This window comes from Aulonocara sp. 'chitande type north' Nkhata Bay, linkage group LG5 (assembly GCF_057382095.1).
Source record: "Aulonocara sp. 'chitande type north' Nkhata Bay isolate Kocher_YH1m ecotype deep benthic linkage group LG5, A_spYH_male_GT1.1, whole genome shotgun sequence".
In the NCBI taxonomy this organism is placed as follows: domain Eukaryota; kingdom Metazoa; phylum Chordata; class Actinopteri; order Cichliformes; family Cichlidae; genus Aulonocara; species Aulonocara sp. 'chitande type north' Nkhata Bay.
This window is the reverse complement of record NC_141348.1, coordinates 24,872,810-24,885,205: the sequence shown is the minus strand read 5'-3', so window position 1 is coordinate 24,885,205 and position 12,396 is coordinate 24,872,810. Positions and strand designations below refer to the sequence as shown.

At 46.3% G+C, this 12,396-nt stretch overlaps 1 protein-coding gene across 3 annotated transcripts in view; it reads left to right on the top strand.

Moving 5' to 3' along the window:
* The first annotated feature begins 1,597 nt into the window (after nt 1-1,597).
* The window catches only part of celsr2 (cadherin, EGF LAG seven-pass G-type receptor 2), a 71,254-nt gene continuing 60,455 nt past the window's right edge, over nt 1,598-12,396 (top strand). For all 3 annotated transcript variants that reach the window (XR_015129100.1, XM_086292401.1, XM_086292400.1), the window contains exon 1: nt 1,598-5,402. Coding sequence is in view for 2 of the 3 variants with exons in the window: in XM_086292401.1 (XP_086148527.1) it covers nt 1,862-5,402 (3,541 nt within the window). In the remaining variant the exon portion in view is untranslated. The remainder of the gene's footprint in view (nt 5,403-12,396) is intronic.

Below are 12,396 nucleotides of genomic sequence, written 5' to 3'. Positions count from 1 at the left end.
GTCACCATCTGTGCTGGTCGCTCAGGTACTTGTCCACCTCCACAACAACAACATCCTGTCCCAGGATAGACATGGGTGTTCCGCCACCCTCTTCCTTCTGAAAAACAACAACCATCTCTTTAGTGTTGTTTACATTTAGATTTCTCTCAGACTAGCCAACAAAATCATCCCCTAGTGCTCTGTACGCCTCCTTTAGCCCATCGGTTATGCTTCCCACTACTACCCATCAACATAAGACAGAGGACTGCTCAGTCATCGGTTGCAGTGTCTCCCTCAATAGCAGCAGTCTGAAGATGGTGAATGCACTGTAGGACTGTAGGAGAGCTTGGTCCTCGCAGGACATTCACTTCTGGGAGTGAGCTCTGCATCATCCGCTGTCAGATTTGGTTGGTATGCAAATTGCAGAGAGATACGAAAACAAGACTTCAACCCCTTGAGATGTTAGGGCAACTGGTCAACAGACATTAAGGTGTGATGGTGCCGTTCCCTTCGGAGCTGAAACGGGCATAATCTTTAGATTATGGAATTGGCTAGATTTAGTGTGCCATCTTTTATAAAACACTATTTTCGTTGCTGTTTGTCTACAATAAGTCCAAAAGGGTCTTAGAAAACTCAGCACTGACAATTGCATGGACTTTGTGCTGAGACGCTTCCCATCATGCTGTCATTTCATTATTTATGCTGCTGTGTCAAAACGGATTTATTTATTTTTTACGTGTTCATTCACTGAAGCAACAAGCAGACATGAACATGAGCAGTTTTGAGCGAGCTTGCAGGAGGATCCTCTCTTGGCTGTGTGGCTGCAGTTTGCCCAGCAGGTGTCAGGCGCACTCAGAACATCAGCGAAGCGCCGAGTTTCAGTCCAAAGTTGCGCCTTGCTGCTCCGCACCCAAACTGAATATTGTTATCATCGCTTTAGATTAATATGTGTTGCTCTGAATATTTGAGTAAATTGAAAAGTTCCTAACTTCTGGAGCCTATCTGCACGAATGCCTCTTGTGATTCGTGTGTTTCTCGGATGTTGCTTTTACTGCTCTTTAAGTAAGAGCAGGTGAATGAAGCCTTCGGGAAAACAAAGCACGGGAATTAGTGGATCTGAAGAAAACAGCCGCTAAACAAAGATGACTTGAATGTAGCTGAAATGTAATCCTCCTCTTTTTAACAGGAGCCCGAGAATGCAACTTATCTTGGGTTGAAACAAGGTCAGCCAAAACCCACAATTTAAGGAATTCCGACCGGTTAATGAGCCAAACCATTCCGGAGGTGAGTGGTGGGTATTGGGCGTGATCAAAACGGTTCTTCTTAATTGTTATTAGTGAGTGCAGCATTAATACTATACTAATGAACTGAATGTTGTCTAATGAACTCCTTAATCCGACTCTGAATTGCTGCTGTTGTTCTGCGTTAATTAATGACGCTTATGGGAAGTTTCCATTTATCTCCAGTGGCAGGCTTTCTGTCAAGTCCTCAGACCCCTATAGAGCTTCTCTCTCCCTCTCTCTCTCTCTTTCTCTCTCTCACACACAGGTTTATTATAATGAGAAGCCTGGAGACACTGGGGGGTGAAGGAGCCATTTTTCTCATTGAAGCTGAGTTGCGCGGACGGAGCGGAGGTTTTGCTGCTGCTGCTGCTGTAGCCGGCGTGTGTGAGTGTGTGTGTGTGCGTTTGTGTGGATGTGAGTGCAACTCCGGCCAAGGTTACTGCGGGTTAACCTCTTAAAAACGTCAGCCGGAGTGAGCGGAGAGGAGTGCGCCCGCTGAGAGCATGGCTCTTCTTCAACAAAGAGAAACTTACCGGTGGAAAGTTTAAAGAAATTAGGAGCCGCAGAATTCGCCACACGGGCGCACAAACTGAGGAGCGATGCACTTCGTTAAATGGGATTTGTTGCTGTTACTCTGCTGTTGTAAACTGGTCCCACTGATCCGCTGTTACGTTGTTCACATCGGTGAGGATGCCGGAGCGAGCGCGGTGGTGGCCGGCGCGGAGCGGGGCGCGCGGTGCACTCTGGATCAGGTGCTGGCTCCAAAATTCACCGAGGGGTTCCTGGAGACTGACGCGGTAGCGGGCATCGTGTTTGTTTCGGGCTCCATAAAGTGCCCCTCGCTGCGCTCAAACCCCTTCACCTTGTACACCGTGGAGGACTGCGCGGACTCCGGCTACAGGCACCTCCTCACCAGCCAGTACCAGGTGCATGTACACGGTAGGAACTGTTCAAACACGCGTAAAAGAAAACCTCAGTGGGACATGGAGGTCCTCACTTTGTTCAGTACCCACAGCCATCACAGCTTAGAGTGCCACCGAGCAGATTCTGCTCTATTCCCAGTGGGAGGTCTACTGCCTGGCCCTCCGATCCGCTGCAAAGTCACCAACAGCCGTGAGTTTTATTTCAACGACGGGAACTTGTTTGTGTCTGAGAAGCTGTGCTGGAGGCAGGACACTCTCCTGGAGCTGGACGTCCTCTGTGATGTACTCACAGGTAGTGGGCTGAATGTTCAAGTCAGTCCCATCTCCATCCACTGGCGTGTGGGAGAGGGCCCCTTTAGGCAGGGTCACATAGAGAAGCTGTTACAAAGGGCAGCTCAGTCTGATTCAGGGATTTTAAGCAGGAGTAGAAGAAGCATCAACAGCAGCCCCCAGTTTCAACCACCAATGTATCAAGTGTCTGTGGCAGAGAATAAGCCCGCCGGGACTCCTGTTGTTGTTTTGAAAGCAGTGGATGTGGATGAAGGCGAGGCAGGCAGGCTGGAGTATTTTATTGAAGCTCTCTTTGACAGCCGCTCGAACCATCTTTTTGCTGTGGACCCGTCCAGCGGTGCTGTGTCTACAGTAGAAGTGCTGGACCGGGAAACAAAAGACACCCATGTGTTTCGTGTGACCGCAGTGGACCACGGCACACCCCGGCGCACAGCCATGGCCACACTCACTATCACAGTCAGGGACACTAACGATCACAGCCCTGTGTTTGAGCAACAGGACTATAAGGAAAGTATCAGGGAGAACCTAGAAATAGGCTATGAGGTGTTAACAGTGAGGGCGACAGACGGAGATGCCCCCATTAATGGGAACATCCTATATAACATCCTCAACAATAATGGGTCCAATGATGTCTTTGAGATTGATTCCAGGTCTGGCGTAATTCGCACCAAGGGGCTGGTGGACAGAGAAGAGGTGGAAGCCTATATGCTGTTAGTTGAGGCGAATGACCAAGGTCGTGACCCCGGGCCCCGCAGCGCCACAGCTACTGTTCACATTGTGGTAGAAGATGATAACGATAACGCTCCTCAGTTCAGTGAAAAGCGCTACGTGGTCCAGGTGCCCGAGGACATGACCCCTAACACAGAGATCCTGCAGGTCACCGCAACAGATCAGGACAGAGGGAGCAACGCTGTCGTTCACTTCAGCATCATGAGCGGAAACACCCGCGGGCAGTTTTATATCGATGCTCAGACAGGTAAAATGGACCTGGTGAGCCACCTGGATTATGAGGCAAACAAAGAATACACGCTGAGAATCAGAGCTCAGGATGGGGGACGCCCACCGCTGTCCAACATCAGCGGCCTGGTTACGGTGCAGGTGCTGGATGTTAACGACAACGCCCCCATTTTTGTCAGCACGCCATTCCAGGCCACCGTGCTGGAAAATGTGCCGCTGGGTTACTCCATCATCCACATCCAGGCTGTCGATGCAGACTCTGGAGAAAACTCCAGGCTGGAGTATCGGCTCACTGAAACCACACCAAACTTCCCTTTCTCCATCAATAACAGCACGGGGTGGATTGTAGTCGCAGCCGAGCTGGACAGGGAGAGCGTGGACTTTTACAACTTCGGAGTGGAGGCACGTGATCACGGCTACCCCGTCATGTCATCTTCAGCCAGCATCAGCATGACGATCCTGGACGTCAACGACAACAACCCAGAGTTCACGCAGAAGGCGTATTACATGAGACTAAATGAAGACGCGGCCGTGGGGACCAGCGTGGTGACCGTGTCAGCTGTGGACCAGGACATCAACAGCGTGGTGACGTATCAGATCGCGAGTGGAAACACCCGCAACAGATTCTCCATCACGAGCCAGAGCGGGGGTGGGCTCATTACGCTGGCTTTGCCTCTGGACTACAAACTGGAACGCCAGTACGTCCTCACTGTCACGGCGAGCGACGGCACCCGCTTTGACACCGCCAAGGTGTTTGTTAACGTCACTGACGCCAACACACACCGGCCCGTGTTTCAGAGCTCACATTACACCGTCAGCATTAATGAGGACAAGCCCGTGGGCACCACCGTGGTCGTCATCAGTGCCACAGATGAGGACACGGGCGAGAACGCGCGCATCACCTACTTCATGGATGACAGCATCCCTCAGTTTGACATCGACCCCGACACGGGAGCTGTCACCACGCAGATGGAACTGGACTACGAGGACCAGGTTTCCTATACGCTGGCCATCACTGCGCGGGATAACGGCATCCCACAGAAATCTGACACCACCTACCTGGAGATACTTGTGAACGATGTGAACGACAACTCTCCCCGTTTCCTCAGAGATCACTACGTTGGTGCGATTATGGAAGACGTGCCCGTGTTCACCAGCGTGGTCCAGGTTTCTGCCACAGACAGAGACTCTGGCCTCAATGGCAGAGTTTTCTACACCTTCCAGGGTGGGGAGGATGGCGATGGAGACTTTATAATTGAATCCACCTCTGGCATTGTTCGCACTCTGCGCAGGCTTGACAGAGAAAATGTGCCCATTTACACCCTGCAGGCATTTGCAGTAGATAAAGGTATCCCTGCCCTGAAAACACCAGTAAACATTCAAGTAACAATCCTAGATGTGAATGACAACCCTCCTGTGTTCGAGAAAGACGAGTTTGACATTATGGTGGAGGAAAACAGCCCCATAGGCCTCGTGGTTGCACATATCTCAGCCACAGATCCAGATGAAGGCAGCAATGCACAGATTATGTATCAGATAGTGGAGGGAAACATCCCAGAGGTGTTTCAGCTGGATATCTTCTCCGGAGAGCTGACTGCTTTAATAGACCTGGACTATGAGTTGAGGTCTGAGTACGTCATTGTGGTCCAGGCCACCTCTGCGCCTCTCGTGAGCCGAGCCACAGTCCACATCAAACTTGTGGACAAGAACGACAACACGCCAGTCCTCAAAAACTTCCAGATCATCTTTAACAACTATGTGACCGACAAATCGAGCAGTTTTCCCACTGGAGTGATCGGGCGCATCCCCGCGTACGACCCAGACGTCTCCGATCAGCTGCACTACAGCTTTGACGTGGGAAACGAGCTGAAGCTGGTCCTCCTGAACCAAAGCACGGGAGAGATCCAGCTGAGCCAGGCCCTGGATAACAACCGGCCCCTGGAGGCCTCCATGAGGATCTCAGTGTCAGGTGAGATTGTTAGATAACTCTCTGTAATCCACCTCCACTCCACCCAGTGAATGAAAAAAAGCGCAGGCTTACAGGGGTGTATTCTTACTGATTCTATTAACGCGTAGTGTCTCTTCATTTACATTTTCTCTCCATTTCACTGGGTAATGGAAGTGATGACGGCTTAAGTGTGTCTCTCTTGGCTTGAGTATTCCAGCGTGATTCGCCTATAATAGAAATATTCATGAAGGAGGATTAATATTCATTGAAGCATATTTTTTACAGGAAAAATCACTCAGGGTCATAAAAGTGCACTAAAGCATTTCCTTTCTTATTAATTGTTTAATTTGGCTGATTTAATGGGGGACTTCTGACACATGTATTTTAGTCCCCTGGTTATATACACAATCCTGGTTTAGCTCAGTCTATTGTCAAGATATAAATAGCTGTTTGTCTGAGTGAGTAGAGTCTCCAGTGGCAGACTGATCATGTCCCATAATTGTCCGTCATGCCCACTCCGTCATACAATGAAAGGCATAATTCAATAATGGTTCATATCTGCAGCTTTATTTTGTTTGTTAGTGTGGGGTTTTTTTTGTTTGAATGAAGAGTTGATGTGTGTGTCAAGCCCTGTTCTTTTGTTCTAATTTGACAGAAAATGCTTACATTCAATAGCAGCCAGGATGGTGAAAACTGATAATCCTGGTTTGATGATGCTTTTGAATCACATAAAGTTCACATCGACGAAATTTGCTGATTTTTCTGTTCATGAATTGGGAAAGGAAATGTCACGCAGGTCTCAAATGAGCTCCAGACATTCTTCAGTTGTTCTCTTTTTCTTACTCTGCATGTCTTGAACTGTCTGTCTCCCCTGCACTGTTCATTTTGCGTGTCAGCACAAATTACAGAGTTTTATTTGCTCCTTCAATGGAACTGAACCTAAATTGCACCCAAAAAAAGTGTGTGGTTGTGTGTGGGTGGAGAGGGGCGATGGGAAGGAGGGGTGGTGACGGTGTTGTTTTTACCCTCTGTTGGAGCTTATTTGACGCAGTGTGATCTGCTGTAAATCTGCCTTCTCTTTGACCTTGGCACAAGCTAAGAGAGGGGGAAAGGAGCTGGGAACAGTATTAAGAGATTGGACATGAAGGTTAAAGATGAAAATAGCAATTTAACAGGAAAAGAGCAGATTAAGGCTGGCAGAAACCTTTGTGTTGGTCTTCTTTGATGGCAGCAGAAGTGTGCGTTCGCTGGCTGACGGGTGTTGCACGGACTGGTTAGCGCGGGTAGTCGTTTTGATAGATTTGAGCTGAGCTTCGACTCTCTGGAGAACAATGGTAAGCCGTCGATTAAGGGGCAGGCGCTTGAGCTCATACCAGGCTGTGGTTGGGGGTAACAGCTGTGACTCCACCAAAGACCAATTAGAGGCCGTGGTCCCCCCAGTGCGTCCAGCACCTGCTGGGGTTTATGTGTCAGCACCCCTGCAGGAGACAGAAGGAGATAGAGGAAGGCTGGAGGACAGAGGGGAGGTGAAGGAGTTTTTTGTGTGTATGTACAGTGAATACAAGTTGGAAAATACAGTGGTACTGTAAACCAGCAGAAAAGTCATTAGACAGGAGCTGCTGGAGGAGGAGATGGGGCAGAAATATGAGCTCCTTCTATAGATCCTGCTGACCCCAATTTTCAAAGGCTTTCCCCTCCAGGGACCTCCCAGGTCTTCCCATTATCTTTCTCTTTATGCTACTGTTTAAGAGGCCCCTTATGATGGACGATTTTTGATGGGCTCCTTTGTACGTTGTTGGACTGTGAGTAACATCACCTCTGGGCACCGCTCTTCACACCGAAATAGATGTAATAGTTTAAATGTGGCAACACTTTGCTTTAAGTTTAAAGTGTTTCATATGCACCATCTTTGAGAAGGTAACCTTTAAATAATCCACACCATCCCCCCGAAGTTAGGTTTGGTAAAATATCCCTTTGCACTGAGTGTCGCTTATCTTTTCAAAATATTATTCACATCACTTCCACTCGGATTGTTGTTGAGTGATCTCAGATATAAAACAGTCTGTGACTTAAATGTCATAAATAACTGCTGAAGTGATCGTTGGATTTTGTCGATTTTGATATTGCCATACTGACTAAAATTCCTAACTTGTACTGTAGTTCAGCACGACAAAAAGTTTGAAAAGACCTCCTTGTTGCACAGTTACGCATTTAGGAAAACCACATGAAATATACAAAGTGCTGCAAACTGCACATACAGTTTTTGGTCTAGTTCTTAAAAATATAAACTGAGCAGTGTGATTCAAAGAACATTAAACGATCCCCGGTTGTGCTTTGCAGGTTAATTATTCACTGAATGAGTTTCGAAGAGCCCAACTATTAAATGAAAAAATGTGCAGTGTTTAACAATCTGGTTAGAAATGTATCGCAATGAGAAGGGCAGTGGCTGTTGCTCAGACCGGGTCATCTGCCAGCGGGATGGTCAGGGCTTTGATCCCAGGCTCGTCCAGTCAGCACGGCCAAGTGTCCTTGATTAAGACACTGAACTCCAAATTACTCCCGATCAGAGTGTGAGTGTGTGTTTAGCGCCTGCTTTATGGGATAGAGTCTGTGTGAATGTGAGAATTGTAGTAGAAGTAGAAAAGTGCCGTGTAAGTACTAGTACATTTACCATTTAGCAATGACTCCTCACCACCATTCTGTGATGTGATATACACAGTTTAGAAATGACCTAAACTTTATTTTCTTACTGTTTTTGTAAAAAGATGTTTTCATATCAGACAACATACATGCCAGTACAGTATATATATGTATATGTAATAAATCACTATCAGACGACATTGGCCTTCTGAAGCAGTGGTTAGCACTGTTTCCCCACAGCAAGCAGGCCCAGGCAGCAAATCCACCACCTGCCTTTCTGTGTGGAGTTTGCATGTTCTCCATGGGGTTTGCGTGGGTTTTCACCGGGTACCCCACTTCCTCCCACAGTCCAAAGACATGCAGTTACTGGGGTTAGGTTAATTGATGACTCTAAATTGTCCATAGGTGTGATTGTGAATAGTTTTCTGTCTCTCTGTGTTACCCCTGCATCAGACTGGCGACCTGTCCTTATGGCGGCTGGGATAGGCTCCAGCCCGCCCGCGACTCTGAGCTGGATAAGCGGAAGAGGATGGAAGGATGTAGTGTTTATAAAGCTAAATGTTGAAACTAAACCACATTTAAAGTGATGTGGCCAAAATGAAACAGTATCTGTACAAAGAGCTCATGCACAGTAAACAGAAGGAGAAAGTGTTGACTTGGAAAGCTTGCCTCAGAAATGATTACCCGGGACGGGCTAATATCTGCTTTCATAGAGGTGATCAAACTTTATCTTGCTAAGATTTGCTAAGATTTCTTCAGGTGGGTTTGATATGCCCGTGGATAGGGCTGCTCAATTAATCGAATTTTAATCACGATTACGATCTGGGCTTTCAACGATCATTAAAAATGACTGAGCCGATTATTAGCCCCTCCCTCATTTATCCGCGACACCTTAAAGGCCGGTCCGTGAAAATATTGTCGGGCATAAACTGGTCCGTGGCGCAAAAAAGGTTGGAGACCGCTGATTAAGAGGACCCGAGGGAAGCTCGGAAAGCTAAGCAGAAGTTATTTGGAGAGTGACTGCCGTTGGTTGAAAAGAGAGTTTAAAAAAAAAAACTTCAGTGGTGTTGCACACTATTTTATATTATTTTTTTAAAGTCATTGTTAACCCTTTAAAGCCGGTCAGAGCAGCACGCTCCGTTTTGCGTAACTATTGTTAAATCCCTGTAGAATCTGAACCGTGTAAGCTAGCGCAATAATTTGTTTTGCATATGAAACCGGAGGAGTTGTACTTACATCTGATGCCATCAGCTTGTCCTCGGTCACGGTTTCGTTCCACATATAGCTTTGCAAAAATTGCATAAAAAGCGCTTGCAGGAACAAAAACATAATATTCCAGAAACACGCTTCGCCGTTCCTATCAGCTGTTCGTAACACTTCCCACAGTGAAATGATGCACATGCTGTTTTCTTTGCAAATTTGCATCATAGGATTGTTTTTTGTTTTTCCTGCAGTATATAAAAATTGCTGTATCTCCAAAATAAAACTATGAAGACACTCAAAATAAATTTCCTGTGGTGGGAAACTATTTTTTGCAACTTTATTGTATTTAAAGTTTTGAGGGATAAACCTCTTAAATTTCTCCAAGTAGAAATATATGTAAACAAAACAAAAGCGATTTTCAATTTTTTTTGTAGTTTATTGCACTTTTTTGCAATTTATGTAATTACTATGGACTTAATGCATACATATTATTAAAATATGGGCTATAACAGTTGTATTGATGTATAGCAACTTGAAATGCTCCCACAAATGGCACTACAGCATGTAAAAAAATAATATAAGCTCTGGTGGACTTGGTTCTATAGTAGGTCTTAAAGGGTTAAATAAATATCGTCAAATAATCGTGATCTCAATTTCAGTGAAAATAATCGTGATTATCATTTTTGCCATAATCGAGCAGCCCTACCCGTGGATTTCTTTATGATAATTAGTGAGGAAATACATGTTATCCAGCAGCAACAGTAGTCCCTCATTGCTATTCAAATTGGCACTACAATCACTCAGAGCCAATAAGCAGGTTCTTCACAATACATCTGACAATCACGTAGCCTGGGGATCTTACTGGCTGTGTGCACTTGCATAAATTAGTAATCATAACAGTTTAATTATGTTAGCCAGTGAAGGAACCAGATTTACAGCAGTGGTGTGCAGGTATTTGAGCCTGAGTGGGTGAAAATAGACTCATAAACACAGAATCGGGATTATGTCTTTTGATTTCAGCCTTGAGGAAACTGTTGTTTTGCAACTCAGCATTTGACAAAATGGAGACTTTTTTTTTCTTGCATGTTTTATATCATGTCGCTTAAGTGTTATGAAGAGATTCCCATCACACTGCAGCATGAGACACAGGTTTTCATCCATGGGATTAGGCATTCTGCATCTGTATCCTTAGATCTGTCAGACTAGTGTTGACATACCCGGGGCCTCATCTACTGTTCCCAGGCAAGCGTGAGCCTGCATAAATAGGTGTTTGCATTTGATTGCAGAGATTGTTTCTCTGCTTTTCTTTCATCCGTAAAGCCCTGTTAATTTTCATATAGAAAGTGTAGCTAATCATTATCTCACACTGCTAAATGTGAGGTCCGCTCATTTGCCTGCATATTTGTTGCACTCTAAAGTGACTGGCACGGTTTAGCTTTATACTCCGCGAACTGCTAGAACATAGTACCCACCTCATCCCCAGTGTGACACCAGGACACTTTGTCCCTTTTAATCATATTCTGACTCCGAGCCAACACCGTGCCCCCACTTTGAAAGCGTGAGTGCTAAAATTTAACAGACAAACACGCCTCCACCACTAAAGACGGCAGAGCGATTCAGCTCACATCGCACTGCGGGTTGTGCAGGCGCTCAAGTTACATGGTGGACAGCGGGTATTGTCTCTGTCTGGTCACTGTATGGAGGGAACACCCTTTTAACTTTCAAGTGTGAGTCTGAAGTGGCTGCGGATGCTGCAAGGTTAAGCTGCTACTCTGTCAAATGTGTGTTCGAGCCAAAGCCGCTGGCATTAAGCTCGACCAACTGGGGAAGGCGACAAATATGCTCAAATTAGTCAAGATTTTGCCTTTTTTTTCTCAAAAGATAATTTGGCACATAAGATATCCAGACGCTTGAATTCCATGTTGGCTTTTTTATTTTTGTCAGATAAAACTACATGGCAGGAATTTTAATGGTGGGGACTCTGCTGCACCAAGTGCCATGTATATAACAGCCAACTCATTCACAGTGTGTGTAATTTCATTAGGATCTATTAAACCTTTAAGCTGTCTGCGGTTGGACTTTCTCGAGGGGATTGTCTTCTGTTACACTAGCCCATCAAGCTGCACATATCTGGTATATTTCTGTGTGTGTGTGTGTGTGTGTGGGCCTCAACAGCTGGACCGCCCTGATTACTTTTCTCCACACTCTCATATAATTAGTAGAGCCTGTGCTCTTTATGTTTGATAAATTTCGGTTTTCCTCTTGCCCTCGATTCGCAGGAATCAAAGTCACTGCTTACGAAGCTCGAGTCATCTGTAACGGCTAACTCCTTCCATTCTTCCTGCCTCCCTCCCTGGATGGCGTTAGTCACACTCGCAGGCTTGCGTGGAATGTTTGTAGCACTGTTTCTTTTCTTTTTTTATCCCTTTAACATCACCTATCACCTTGATCCTGTTTCTCTTTCCCTCTTTTTGTTTGCCTGTCACCATTTCCCATTTTTCTCCTATCTGCCCGGGTCTATGGCTCTCACCCCTGCAACCTCCACTGTTCCCTCCCATCATTTCGAGCTCCTCCACCCTCCCTCTTTATCCCCGTCCTCCCCTTCCTCTCCCTCCCTCCTTTGACTGTTGTCCCCCCTCCTCCCCTTCTCTCTCTCCCCTGTGAAAGGAAGAATGCCTAAGAGAAATGCTTTGTTAAGCACACAGTTGTCATGGAGAACCCAGCAATGCCTGAGAAATTCCTTGTGGGTGGGGATGAGGGGGTAAGGCCTCTTTTGTGGAGCAAAGATAGGGGGGGAGGGGAGACCCATAAAGTTCTAAAGAGCAACTGTCCGCATCTCCGTTTTTTCCAGTGAAGCATGTAAGGTTCTCTGTGGACCTGTAATGCTGCGGGACACACTGACCTGTCCTGCCGGCTGCTTTCATTTTAACAGGACACGAAGAGAGTCGGCCGACACCTGACTGCAGATATAAAGTTTCCATCCGCTGTGTTTTTGAACGCTAAAGTGCATGTGAGACTTCAGAGGCACTCTGCTTTGAAAGCACCAGAGAGTTTTAAGCACATGGACATTTGATAGTGTCCTCTTTAAGCTCTTTGATTTGTGACACAGATGCACTCAGAGGGTCTCCAATTTCTTGCCGCCCGCATGTTTCTTGGCAGCAAAACATCCTCC